We start from the raw sequence: 15,179 nt of genomic DNA, 5'->3' as shown, positions 1-15,179 counted from the left end.
CCAACAAATGTTTCTTCATTTGTATTTATGTGGGTTTTCATATAAACAGTCTCTTTAAGCAAGACACTTCCATATATACACAAATTTGTTTAGACCATAGATTATTTTAAGAAAACAAGGAGAAAAGTAAATTAACACTACAAAACTACTATACTCAGTCTGCCTGGCTGGCTCAGTTAGAAAAGCATGCAACTCTTGATCTTGGGATTATGAGTTTGAGACCCACACTGGTTGTACAGATTACTTAAATACATAAAGTTTAGAAAAAAAAAAAAGAATTATACTTACTGGGAAAATTGACTACATATACCCACCTGCATTGCTAAACATCTTATTTTTCACTATAACTTGATATGTGTTTAGTGCTTCAGCATACATTTCATTAGCTGAATATTGACTAGCCAAGTTGAAAAGAACCTAAGGAATAAACATTGCAAAAACACATGTAATGACCATTATAGGCCCCTTTTATCTATACTCTTTTCAGAGATTAAGATTCTATAACAAAGCTAGATGCCTTTCTCAAGATACCCAGCCAACTAGGAAGTGAAGCATGCACAGAAATATCTTGCATTCAAAATGAACCTGAACATTGAGACAAGTATAGCTATCCTCTATACGGCACCTTAATTTCATAAGTATTCTTTCTAATTTAGGTGGTATTTGCCATCCATTAATCTCAGAAAGACGTACAAAGAATAAACTTATATTGTTAATGTTGCTGGTAATAAAAGGAGAAGGTAAGATAGTGGGTCAAACTTTCTTTGTAAATAAAAATTAAACATTATGTGGAAATATTTTAAGGATTCATTTGTGTACTTCTTTACATGCAAAACTGTAAAAAGTATTTCTCTGTATGCAACATTATAATTTAAGTCACTAAGTTATAGAAATTTACCTTCCTACAGATAAAAAAAAAGATCACTAGAAATTATTCCCTAAAGATTCTATGGAATTTAAAGATACTAGCTACTGGCGATTCACAGACCTGTACCCCTGGGGATAAAAATATATGTTTAAAAAAAAATAAAATTTAAATTAAAAAAAAAAGATACTAGCTACTAAGAATAAACGTCTAAAAATTCCTATTCAAAGTTTCAAATGCCCTTTTTTCCCATTTGTATGGCAGATGAACACTTTTCCCACTAAAAATACACCCTTTTAAAAACACCAGTATAAACATCTAGTGTCTTTTTAGAATTAAAAAAAAGTTCTGTAAGAAATTAGCTTTTGTTTTTTTTCACTACCCTCACAGAACATTGTATTATTTACCTAGGTGGAAGTTCTTAAAAAATCACAGACAAAAAGTCCACATTAGAATTTCATTAAAGTAACCACACTAAAAACAGAGCATAAATATTAGCAATTTTCCAGAAATAGTCATTGGGTGGGGGGTTTGCGAGTATTTCCTAAGTTATTAAAAACTAATTAACTAAATAAAAAAAGTCTCTGCACAGAACAAAGAGTGCCTCATGAACTTCATAAAGACGTCTATTAATTGCATTCTGAGCACCTAAGGTCCAATAAGATTTATAATAGCTAACTGAATTTAAATAAGAATAGAATAAAGTCTTCGTAAAAATTAAAAAAAAAAACAGAAAAAAGAAAAAAGAAAAAAAGTTTCAGAATCTACAAATCCTAGCCAAAATAATTTTACTCAACAGGTATTTTATACTTACTGAGTATGTTAAATCCAAATTGATATTTTCTGGAGTTGTAACTTGTTCTCGTTGTCTCACCAAGACTCTCTCTTTTCTTCCTGCATCTTTTGCCTTTTCTAAGGCCTGAAATCAAGTTCTTACTTTGTAAATTCCTTTAAGCATTCATTATGAGCATTTTATGCTTTTGAAAGATATTTGCATGTGAGGTTTAGTTGGATTCCTTATACTTCCTTGGATTCCCAGTATGCCCTCCTATACTCTTACAATAAACTCCCCTTGAAAACAAAAGAACCCAGAGTATTTGTTTAAAGTGGAACTTACCATCATAAAATTGTCACATGTTCTCCCCACTGCTCCCCAGAAAGAGGAAGTATGAGTGATAAAATGGAGAGTATATTAGCCCCAAGTCAAGTTTCTTTATCACCATACCTACTATCACCATTTAGATTTGACTCTACGTATTTTCTTCTTTTTTCCATCCAATTCTGAATCTTTGGGTATATTAATTCCAACTTATATGATAAAAATTTAGATGGATTTGTTTGGTTTCTGGGATGCTCAAAACACAGAAAAATCAAAGGATAACTGCTATCCAATATTACAACCAATGCTTATTACTTAGTTTGGCTCCTATATCCCACTCATAATGCCAAGACCCTTTTCCTGATTTCCACCAAGAGACTAACTACAGGCAGATTAATTTAACATAGGATTTTTTTTTTTTAGAGCTAGATAAAAAAAGCACCATTTCTGTGAGCAATAAAAGTAGCTTTAATACTGAACAATTCTAATGGTATTCATTAATGTGATAACTAAGTCTTAGAAAGTACACTTATATGGTATGACAAAGTAATGAGGACAAAGCAAATAAAGAAAAAATATTTAATTAATTTATTAAGATTCTATTTATTTATTTATTTATTTGAGAGAACGAAAGATCACAGAGGGAGAGGGAGAAGCAGACTTGCCACTGAGTGGAGAGCCCTATGCAAGGCTCAATACCAGAACCCTGAGATCATGACCTGAGCTGAAAGCAGACGCTTAACCTACTGAGCCACCCAGGTGCCCCAAAAATATTTAATTAAAAAAAGAAAAGCAGAGGGATGCCTGAATGGCTCAGATGGTTAAGTGTCTGCTCGGGTCATGATCTTGGGGTCCAGAATGGAGTCCCGCAAAGGGCACCTTGCTCAGCAGCGAGCCTGTTTCTCCTTCTTCCTGCCACTCCTCCTCCTTATGCTCGCTCTCTCTCTCTCTCTCTGACAAATAAATTAATAAAATCTTTTTTTTAAAAAGGCATGAAAAACCAGAGTTGGGGTACCAAAAAGCAAACTATGATTTTGCAGTTTACTTAGGAAAGAGTATTTTAGGGTAGTGAGGCTTAAATAAGAAAGCAACACTTAGTACTGCATGTGGACCATGGTAGCTATGCCTTTCAGCAGGCTTTGAGTCTAATTCAATAGGTGGCCACCAAGGCTGCAAAAATTAATCAACCATTCCACCAGAATTTGTTTTCCTATTGTATTGACCAGTGTCAAAAAATTACAAAATCAGTTAACTGTTTTGACCTGAGAGTTTTTATGAAGCAGCTGCCTATTGTTTTCAAAAAATTGCTTTAGTGAAAACTCTAAGGCCTGTCAACAGCAAGAAACAAACAAACAAACAACCCATGTGCATCTATTTAGGTATCCCTTACTTTTTGAAAGTTCATAAAACGCCACTCTGCTTTAACAAAAGACCTACGTTAGCACCTGTTTTTTGCTAACACAAAGAAATATGAAGAAGATTTCTGCTTTTACAAAAAAAAAAAAAAGGCAATAAGTGAAATAGTGTGCAACCTCTGTTTTGTAGCAAACCCTTCGAGAGGCAGTGCACATCTCCAGTAGTGAGAGCAGCCTCACCACACTCAGCATCTCAGCATCAAGCCATCAGAGCTCTGGACTGCCTGTGAGCATCTGTGCTTTATTTTGATTTTCTTTGTGCATCCACTAGCAAGATGTGTCCCGAGACATCATAAAAGCTTAAGAGAGGTTAGTTTTGGGGTCTAGGAATGCTCAAAGATTTTTCAATATAAATTCATGGTAATTGTTTGATGCTATTTGCTTATGAAAGATTTTGCTCTACTTCTGGATAGCAGGGACGACCTGTACATTTGCTTTTTATTTGTGCACATACATATGACATATACTTCACCATCTTGAATCCTAGAAGTTTATGAACTTACCAATTTTAAGTCTCCACAGCTGTTGGCAATACAGCTTTCTTCTACCAATTCATTTACTTTCTTCTCTAATTGTCTAATCTTTTCTTCTGGACTATTAAAGAAAAAGCAGAGGTACTGATTCATTCAAGCACAAATAATACATATTAAAATTTAATTTACCTATAATATTGTCCGTTATATGCTTTTATAGGAATAGGTTACAGGTAAGACAAATGTATAAATGGCATTAAAGAGCAAACGCAGTACTGTTTTTAAAATAATTATATAATTAATAGTAAAAATAACATCTTTAGTTAATAAAACTAAATAATTACTTGGCACAAGTGTAATTTAATACTGAGCCAAATGCTTTACCCTAATTATGTCATTTAATCCTCCTAGTAACATCTGATATAAGTACTACTGTTATCATTTTACTGATAGAGAAACTGGTTTAGAAGGTTAATTTTTAAGCCCAAGATCACAAAGCCAGTTAAGTTATAGTGCCAGGATTTAAACCTAAGTAAGGTAATTCAAGGACCCGTGCTATTACATTATCATCCCCAAAAGAAAGTGGATCCTTTCTTAGAGCCTATGACAAATGAAAACTTTATGGTGAAGAAAACTGAAGACCCTATAAAAGGGATGAAAATTATTATTACTTAATATGAAATGGGTACTCTAGAGAGTATTTCCAACAATGTGAAGAAGTTAGAAAATCCTGATTCAATTAGTGGCAAACAGTACTCCCAAATCAGTCACATTTCAAAAATAACATTAATGTCATTTTGCTACCACTTTCTTCCAGCAAAGTATCACAATGGTCTGAATGTACATCAATGCCTAAATAAAATTTTACTATGAATATTTGAGAATACACAGTAGTTCTTTTAATTTTCTACAAATGGACTTATAAAAAATACAGGAATAAATTCAATAGTATAGCTTTGTCTATAGAATCATGTTTTTTGGTAGAATATGACTAAAATTTAGTCAGGTGGGATACAAATTTTATTGGTTTACTAAAAATTTGCAAATTTCTTATTGAGCAATGAGCATAATAAATGCCATCTTATAAAGGTTACAAGAAAGTACAGAATTCTATTTTATAGTCCAAAATGCCCTAATAAATGTTTTCAGATATTACTTACAGATAATTATTAAACCTAAAATATGAATACAAAATTTTGAAGTTATAAACGTTATAAAGACACTAAAATCTTTAGTGTTTTTTAGTGTCTATTTTACAGAGTAAAATAACTGCCCTATCCTTATATATCCCTATATCCCAAATGCTAGGAAAATGAACTCTATATGCAGACACTGTTAGACACCTACCCACACAAGAACCTGCCACCATCTTTTCTCCTTGCATACAGATCTAATCTAGTCAAGAGTCTCATTCTCTTGCCAAATGTTTGGTTCAGTCATGCACATATGATGCACTTCTGGCCAGTGAGAAATTAAGACAGGTTTGCTTAGGGTAGAGGCTTTCTGAAAAGATTTTCTTTGCTCTATGAAAGGGACCCCAAACTGGGAACTTTCTGGCTCTAGGATTTATTAACTACATGGAGATTTTGAACTCTCAGGGCTCTTTTGGCATGATAGGATGGCAAGTTCTTAAGAAAAGCCAAGAGAGGAGCGCCTGGGTGGCTCAGTGGGTTAAAGCCTCTGCCTTGGGCTCAGGTCATGATTCCAGGGTCCTGGGATCGAGCCCCACATTGGGCTCTTTGCTCAGCAGGGAGCCTGCTTCCTTCTCTCTTTCTCTCTTCCTGCCTCTCTGCCTACTTGTGATCTCTGTCAAATAAATAAATAAAATCTTAAAAAAAAAAAAAAGAAAGAAAGAAAAGCCAAGAGAGCCACAGAGAAGCTGAACCAGGGATGATGTTATTGAGCAGTTAAATTAACCATCCCTAGAAGTGCCTTTCCGCCGGACTTCCTATTAAATAAGATAATAAATGTTCTTATTGTGTGTGTTTTCCTCTTGTTGGCAGCTGAAAGGATTCTAAATGACCGGTATTTAAATAAAGTAACATACTTTTATTAGCAAACGTGCTGTCATTATCTAGGACATGGAGAAAATAGATTTTCTGTAGAGGTTTGTTAGTGAAAAAGAGAAATCATGTAATTTATACAATAGCCCAAATAGTGGTTTTAAGAACTACAATTTTTAAATCTCTATTATACAGAAGAAAAATAGTGTTTAATAACAAGAGGCTCTGTAAACAGCTTGGGTTCAAACTCAGTCCTGCCACTTATTAGAGACACTAAGTGAAGACGACTGTGTTTACTTTCTCCCTCAATGAACTAATGATAAAAACATCTCAGTCTTCATTTATATATAGCCCTTGCACAGAGGCACACAGTGAATATTCCGCAAACACTGGCTTATGTTACTACTTGTAAAATGTTTCCATCAATGGTACTTAGATCCCAGTAATACATATACCTGAATTTTTACCACAGCTCTTGGCTACTCTTTAGCTGCCAGCAAAAAACTAAGTTAATGCTCTAAAAAATTAAATTTCTCAATATTTATATGACTCTTCCTATATGTTCTCTTAATTTTTTCATTTAAATATTCTTTTAAAATAAGCATATCCTATCCCGTTTTCAACTCCATTTGGTCTCTAAGAGAATCAATATTAGCATCTATAAACATTGGACTTATCTTCACAAAAATATTAAAATAAAACTGCATAGAACACACAAGGCTGTTTTTCTTAGACTTGATTCTTTTGCCTATTCTAAGAAACAGAGATAATGTTTTGATTACTATTCTGTTGACAAGAACTTTTATTTTTGAGGATACATGATTAATTTTTTTAAAAACTTTTTTAAAATATATTTTTATTTATTTGACAGAGAGAGACAATGAGAGGGATAACACAAACAAGGGGAGTGTGAGAGGGAGAAGCGGCTTCCCATTGAGCAGGGAGCCCAATGTGGGGCTCTATCCCAGGACCCTGGGATCATGCCCTGAGCCAAAGGCAGACGCTTGACTGAGCTACCCAGGCACCCCAAAAAACTCTTTTAATCACCCAGTGCTCATCATGACAAGTATACTCCTTAATTCTCATCACCTACTCCCCCCTATCCCCTATCTACCTCCATTCTGGTAACCATCAGTTTGTTTTCCATAGTTAAGACTCTCTTTCCTGATTTGTCTCTTTTTTTTTCCTTTGCTCATGTGTTTCTTAAATTTCACATAGGAATGAAATCAGCTGGTATTTGTCTTTCTCTGACTTATTTCACTTAGCAGTATACTCTCTATCTCCATCCGTGTCCTTACAAATGGCAAGGTTTCATTTTTTACGGCTGAATAACATTCCACCAAATATATATATAATATATATATATATGCCAAATCTTCCTTTTCCATTCTTTTATCTATGAACACCTAGGCTGCTTTCATAATTTGGCTATTATAAATAATGTTACTATAAACACAGGGTGCACGTACCACTTTCAACTTGTATTTTTTTATTCCTTGGGTAAATATTTAGTGGTGCTATTGCTAGACTGACTGGTAGCTCCATTTTTAACTTTTTGAGGAAACTCCATACTGTTTTCCATAGTGGCTGCACCAGTTTCAATTCAAACCAGCAGTGCATGAGAGCTCTCCTTTATCCACGTCCTAGCCAACACCTGTTGATTCTTATGTTGTTGACTTTCGCCATTCTGACAGGTGTGAGGGGTTAGCTCACTAGAGTTTTTTTTTTTTTTTTAAAGATTTTATTTATTTATTTGAGAGAGAGACAGTGAGAAAGAGCATGAGCTAGGAGAAGGTCAGAGAGAGAAGCAGACTCCCCGTAGAGCTGGGAGCCCGATGCGGGACTCGATCCCAGGACTCCAGGATCATGACCTGAGCCGAAGGCAGTCGTCCAACCAACTGAGCCACCCAGGCGTCCCTCACTAGAGTTTTGATTTGCATTTCCCTGATAGTAACTGATGATGAGCATCATCTCATGTGTCTGTTGGCTGTCTGGATGTCTTCTTTGGAGAAATGTCTGCTCATGTCTTTTGCCCATTTTTTAACTGGATTTGTTTTTTGGATGTTGAGTTTTATAAGTTCTCTCTCTCTCTATATATATATGTATATAAGATACTAACCTTTAACTGGATAGGTAATTTGCAAATATCTTCTCCCCTTCCATAGCTTGCCTTTTAGTTTTATTGGTTGTTTCCTTTGCTATGCAGAAAGATTTTTAGTTTGATGTAGTCCCAATATTTTATCTTTGGTTTTACTTCCCTTGTCTCAGGAGACATATCTAGAAAATGTTGCTATGGCTGATGTCCGAGAAATTACTGCCTGTGTTCTTTCCTAAGATTTTTATGGTTTCAGGTCTCACATTTAGGTCTTTAATCCATTTTGAGTTTATTTTTGTGTATGGTGTAAGAAAGTACCCCAATTTCATTCTTCTGCACATGGCTGGCTGTTCAGTTTTCTCAATACCATTTGTTGAAGAGACCATCGGATATTCTTTCCTGTGTTGTCCAAGATTAATTGACCATATAGTTGCAGTTTATTTCTGGATAATCTATTGTTTCACTGAACTTTGTATCTATTTTTGTGCCAGAACCATACTGTTTTGTTTACTACAGTTCTGTAATATAACCTGAAGTCTGGAATTGTGATGCCTCCTTTGCTTTTCTTTACCAAGACTGCTTTGGCTATTTGGGCTCTTTTGTGTTTCTATACAAAGTCTGGGATTGTTTGTTCTAGTTCTGTGAAAAAGGCTATTGGTATTTTGATAGGGACTGCATTAAACATATAGATTGCTCTGGGTAACAGAGACATTTTAACAATTTATTTGTTCTTCCAACCCATGAGCATGGAATGTCTTTCCATTTCTTTGTGTTGTCTTCAACTTCTTTCATCAATATTTTATAGTTTTCAGAGTAAAACTCTTCACCACTTTGGTTAGATTTATTCCTAGGTATCTTATTATATTTGGTGCAGTTATATCTGGAACTGTTTTTTTTTTTTTTTAATTTCGCTTCCTGCTACTTCATTGGCATATAAAAATGCAACAGATTTCTGTAGTTTGATTTTGTATCCTGAAACTTCCCTGAATTTATCAGTTCTAGCGTTTTTTGGCAAAGTCTTCCTGATTTTCTATATATAATATCATCTGTAAATAATGAAAGTTTTAATTCCTTGCCCATTTGGATACATTTTATATCTTTTTGTTGCCTGATTTCTGTGGCTAGGACTTTCAGTACTATGTTGACTAAAAGTGGTGAGTGGATATCCCTATCTTGTTCCTGACCTTTAGGGGAAAATGTCTCTTTTCCCCACTTAGGATATGTGTTGGGTCTCATATATGTTGAGGTATGTTGCCTCTAAACTTACTTCGTTGGTTTTTATTATGAATGGATGTTGTACTTTGTCAAATGCTTTTCCTGCGTCTATTAAAATGATCCTGTGGTTATCTTTCCTCTTATTGATGTGATGTATCACACTGATAGATTTGCCAAATCTATCAAACCACTTTTGGAACCCAGGAATAAATCCCACTTAATCATGGTGAACAATTTTTTAAATTTATTGTTGGGTCCTGTTTCCTAGTATTTTGTTGAAGATTTTAGTATCTATGTTCATCAGAGATATTGGTCTGTAGTTCTCTGTTTTTGGTGTCTTTATCTGGTTTTGGTATCAGGGTGATGCTGGTCTCAGAGAATGAATTGGAAAGTAATCCTTCCCTTTCTATTTCTTGGAATAGTTTGAGAAGAATAGGTCTTAACTTTTTTTTAAATGTTTGGTAGAATTTCCCTGTGAAGCCATCTGGTCCTGGACTTGAAAAGAATGTGTATTCTGCTATTTTAGGATGGAATGTTCTAAATATATCTGTGAAACCCATCTGTTCCAGTGTGTCACGCAAAGTTATTGTTTCTTTGTCGATTTTTTTTTTAAAGATTTTATTTATTTATTTGACAGAGAGAAATCACAAGTAAGCAGAGAGGCAGGCAGAGAGAGAGGAGGAAGCAGGCTCCCTGCTGAGCAGAAAGCCCGATGTGGGGCTCGAACCCAGGACCTGGGATCATGACCTGAGCCGAAGGCAGCGGCTTAACACACTGAGCCACCCAGGCGCCCCCTTTGTCGATTTTCTATTTAGATGATCTGTCCATTGATGTAAGTGGGGTGTTACAGTCCATTACAGTTATTGTATTATTAGCGATTATTTCCTTCATGTTTGTTATTGTTTCATGCACTTGGGTGCTCTCATGTTGGGTGCAGAAATATTTATAATTGTCATATCTCCTTGTTGGATTGTCTCCTCTATTATTATATAGTGTCCTTCTTTGTCTCTTGTTACAGTCTTTGTTTTAAAGTCTAGTTTGTGTGATATAAGTATTGCTACTCTGGCTTTATTTTGACATCCCTTTGCATAATAAATGTTTCTCCGTCCCCTCACTTTCAATCTGCAGGTGGCTTTAGGTCTAAAATAAGTCTCTTGTTGGCAGCATATAGATGGGCTTTGCTGTTTTTTTTTTTTTTTAAAGATTTTATTTGACAGACAGAGATCACAAGTAGGCAGAGAAGCAGGCAGAGAGAGGGAGGGAAGCAGGCTCTCCACTGAGCAGAGAGCCCATGACCTGAGCCGAATGCAGAGGCTTAACCCACTGAGCCACCCAGGCCCCTCTGGGCTGTTTTTTAATCCATTTTGTTACCCTGTGTCATTTGATTGGAATGTTTAGTCCATTTACATGAAAAGTAATTATTGATAGCTATGTATTTATTGCTATTTTATTACTTTATAGTTGTTTCTGAAGATTTTTCTCTGATCCTTTTTTTTTATCTTTCTCTGTTTTATAGTTTTCTTTAGTGATATATTTGGATTTCTTTCTCTTTATTTTTTCCATATTTATTATTTTTTTGGTTTGCAGTTACCATTAGGTTTGTATAAAGCATCTTCTGCATATGGCCATCTATATTAAGTTGATGGCTCTTTGAGTTTGAACCCATTCTTCACTCCTGTTATCCCCTCACTTTAGGTATATGATGTCATATTTTACATCCTTTTGAGTTCCTTGACTGATTTTTTAATAAAATATTTTTACTGCTTTTGTGTTTCCTACTTTCTCACTGTCACTTTTGGTCTTCCCTTTTCACTCAGAGAATCCCCTTTAAACATTTCTTGCAGGGCTGGTTTAGTGGTCATGAGCTCCTTTAGTTTTTGTTTCTCTGGGAAACTTATCTCTCCTCCTATTCTGAATGACACCATTTCTGGATAGAGTAATCTTGTCTGAAAATTTTTCCTATTCAGCATTTTGAATATATCATGTTGCTCCCTTCTGGCTTGGAAAATGTCTGCTGAAAAATCTCTGTTTAGCCTAATGGATTCTTCCTCATAAGTTACTGTCTTCTTTTATCTTGCTGCTTTTAACATTTTCTTCTTTATCACTATATTTTACCATTTTAATTACAGTAGATCTTGGTATGGGTCTGCTTTTGTCGATTTTGATGGATGTTCTGTGTGCCTCCTGGCTCTGGATATCTGTCTTCTTCCCCAGATTAGGGAAGCTTTCAGCTATTATTTCTTCAAATAAATTTTCTGCTCCCCCTCTTTTCTTTTGATGGACTTAATATGGCTGTTATTACATTTGGTGGAGTCACTGAATTCCCTAAGTCTATTCTCATTTTGCATAATTTTTTTCCTCTCTTTTCTTCAGCTTGATTACTCTCCACTACTCTCGTCTTCTATGTCATTAATTCGTCCCTCTGCTTCTTCCAGACTGTTGTTCCTTCCACCATGCATGTTTCTCATTTCATTTATTATACTTTTACTTCTGGTATACCTTATATCTATATTAAGGGTCTCAATGTCTTTCACTCTTTCGTCAAGTCCAGTGAACATCTTTATGATCACTACTTTAAATTCTCTCTCAGTCATGTTATTTCTATGTGTTTCACTTAGATCTCCTGCTGTTGCCTTGTCCTCTGTTCTTTCATTTGGGACAAATTCCTCTGCCTTCTCATTCTAAGTCTCTGTGCAAACTTCTCTGTGTTAGGAAAGTCAGCTATTTCTCCTGTTCTTGAGGATAATGGCCTTATAAAGAAGTCCTGTAGTGCCCTGCTGTATAGCGTCCCATGTTCCCCAGGGCCTGGCGCTTCTAGGAGTGTCTCCAGTGTATACTATGCGCACCTGCTGTTGTGTCCTGGCCACTTTATCCTTCGGGCTCGTCACCTGCAGAGGCTCTCTTTGCCTGCTGTGGACAGTTTTTGGTCCCTGGTCTGAATCTGGAAAATTTTAATGAAGTATTCTCTTACCTGTTTGTGAAATGAGACCTGTTACCACTGCCACTGGAACTGAGAGTCTGCAAAATTCCCTCTTTGGGAGGTGCAGTGCTGGTAGGGGTTTGTTCTGGTCTTCTGGGGGAGGGATCTGTAGTATTGGGACTTACACAATCCTAACTGCAAAGTGCGTTTTCATTGGAGTATAGGGAATGGGGCTTGGTGTATGCAAGTTAGGTAGCAAATGTCTGCGCTGTGCTGGTTCCTACAGGTGGTCCTATACTTATGCTGAAGGGCAAGGGAGGGAAATGGCAACAGCCCATTTATTTGTTCCTGGCAAGGTCTCTCCATGAACACTGACTCTCTGGGACACCCTCTGACTTGACCAAATAACCTCCCTACTGTGTGCCCCAGGCACTCCTCAGATCACTGTTTCCTTGCCTTGTGTCCATGGGTCATTTATCTGCCTTTTCTCCAAGAGTAATGCAACAGCTGCCAGGCTCTAACCTGGCCATGCCTGCTAATCTTTAAAACACTAGGCTTTGGGGCACCTGGGTGGTTCAGTGGGTTGAGCCTCTGCCTTTGGCTCGGGTCATGGTCCCGAGGTCCTGGGATCGAGCCCTTCATGGGGCTCTCTGCTCAGCGGGGAGCCTGCTTCCCGCCACCGCCCCCCCGCCTGCCTCTCTGCCTACTTGTGATCTCTCTGTCAAATAAATAAATAAGTAATAATTTTTTAAAAACTCTAAGCTTTAAGTCCCACTGCTTGCCAGAATCCATGAAATTTGGCCCTTTTGGCTTTCCAAGTCAAATCTATGTAAGTCAGTTTTCCTTATGCACTCTCATGTTAGTCTTTCTCTCACCCTTCCCCATTACCACAGCTCTCTGACCACTGCAGCAGCCATGTTTCTGTCCTAAACCCTGTCTCCATACTTCCTACTTTCTTCAATGTGTCCTCTTCTCTACCTTTAGTTGTGGAGTTTGTTCTGCCAGTCTTCAGATTTCTGGAGTATTTAGGATGATTTGATAGTTATCTAGTTATATTTGTGGGATGAGGTGAGCCTCATGAAGTGGGGGTAGGGTCCTACACTGCTATCTTTTCCTCCCTGTTTTCTTAAAATTTACATAGAGTGAAATCATATGGCATTTATCCTTCTCTGACTTATTTCACTTGGTAGTATACTCTCTAGTTCCTTTGATGTCATTACAAATGACAAGACTTCATTCTTTTTAATGGCTGAATAATATTCCATCACACACACACACACACACACACACATACACACACAAAATCAATATATACACCACATCTTTATCCATTCATGAATTGATGGACACCTGGGCTGCTTCCATATCTTGGCTTATAAATAATGCTGCCATAAACATAGGGGTACTGCTGACATGACCTTTTAAAATACCTGAAAATTATATATTTGGAAAATAAAAATTAAAAATACACAACACTAAAACAACATGAGAACTTACATACCTATCTTCATTTTTGGCTTCCAGAGGAGGAGCAGGGCCCCTTGACTGACCAAGGGGGTCAAATGCAGAGCCTGAGATATAATTTAAGAGCTCATATTGAATTTGTGATACAAATAATTAAAGAAAATTTGCACAAGTTAAATTTACCTATTTATTAAATGGCTTAAATTACCTATTTATTAAATAGCCAGGACATTTATTATGTTTATATAAATGCTTTATATATCAAGAAATTGGTAAAATTTTAACATACATCAAATTTTATAAATAAAATGTGAAAACAAAAATGAGTATTCTCTCAGCATTTACTTCTCCTCCACAGTAATCTATCCGAACTCTAGGAACTCTAAATTATCAATCATGTGAGTAATGACCTGGTATTGAGTTTTTAACTATTTTATTGGTATGATACTATTTTTACCTGTAAATTTTAAATTAGGCTTTAACTTACATAAAATAAATTGCATTTTTTACTTTTTTAAAAATGCACACATTTTTAATGTACAGGTCAGCACACTTTGACAAATTACATGCCAGTATAACCACCATTCCCATTGAGATGCAGAATGTTTTCATTGCCCCTTTCCTCTTTTATTTATTTATTTTTATTAACATATAATGTATTATACCCCTTTCCTCTCTTAATGGTACCTAAAATAATAACGAACCTTACCATCAATGGCATGTTAGATTTTATTTAAAATGGTAACATTTTACATTTATACACAGAAACACAATAACAACATTAAAACATCTGAAAAAAATTATTAGAAGAGATAATATAACAAACCTCTCAAAGCTGCTTTGGTAAAACCAGCTGCTCTCACTGCTGTCATTGGTCTAGTAACTCCATCCTTGAAAGAAAAACAATCATTTAAAAGGTGTTCTTAAATTAAGATTTGCTTCTTATTTCTAGTTCTGGACATACATTAACATAGTCCCTTTTTTTATAGTCCCAATTTTTCTGATTTTTTAAAAAGACCTATTCATTTGAGAGAGAGAGACAGACAGAGAGAGAGAGAGCACACACACGTGTGGTGGGGAGGGGCAGAGAGAAAGGAAGAGAGAAACTCTAAGCAGACTCTGAGCTGAATGCAGAGCCTCATGCAGGGCTTGATCTCACAATTCTGAGATCATGACCTGAGCTGAAACCAAGAGTTGGACGTTTATTCGACTGTGCCCCCAGACACTGCTTTAACACTCATTTTTAATCACTCTCTTTTTCCTTACACCTGCCTCCTCATATGTCAGTTCTGTCTCTACTTTCCCTTCCCCCTATAAAATTTCAATTCCTCGCTTCAACTGATCTTACTCCTAGTTTGGAAAGAAAAACTCAAAAGATTTTTATATAGCACCTAATATAAGTTATATAGGTTATTAGCTGCCTACTCCTCTACTTTTTTGGTCTCCTATATGCCTATGAGAGAAACTACAGAAATTCTTACAAGTGATAGCATAGGAAAAATGGGACCCAAAGTTCACTACACAAGCAAACTATCAGTTCTATGTCCACTCCCCAATGGGATTTCATCTGAGACCTGAGTAAATCCAATGTGATTTTGACTCCAAAGATTCTGAACAGTCTAAACTTCAG

At 35.9% G+C, this 15,179-nt stretch overlaps 1 protein-coding gene across 5 annotated transcripts in view; it reads right to left on the bottom strand.

Moving 5' to 3' along the window:
• IFT88 (intraflagellar transport 88) overlaps nt 1–15,179 on the bottom strand; it is a 162,155-nt gene that overhangs the window by 123,999 nt on the left and 22,977 nt on the right. For all 5 annotated transcript variants that reach the window (XM_047722866.1, XM_047722862.1, XM_047722864.1 and 2 more), the window contains 5 exons: nt 14,376–14,439; nt 13,587–13,656; nt 3,883–3,973; nt 1,680–1,784; nt 315–417 (listed from right to left, as the gene is read on the bottom strand). In XM_047722866.1, coding sequence (XP_047578822.1) covers nt 315–417; nt 1,680–1,784; nt 3,883–3,973; nt 13,587–13,656; nt 14,376–14,439 — 433 coding nt within the window. The remainder of the gene's footprint in view (nt 1–314; nt 418–1,679; nt 1,785–3,882; nt 3,974–13,586; nt 13,657–14,375; nt 14,440–15,179) is intronic.

This window comes from Lutra lutra, chromosome 3 (assembly GCF_902655055.1).
Source record: "Lutra lutra chromosome 3, mLutLut1.2, whole genome shotgun sequence".
NCBI lineage: Eukaryota > Metazoa > Chordata > Mammalia > Carnivora > Mustelidae > Lutra > Lutra lutra.
The sequence above is the reverse complement of the archived record's forward strand: the minus strand, read 5'-3'. Positions and strand labels throughout refer to the sequence as shown.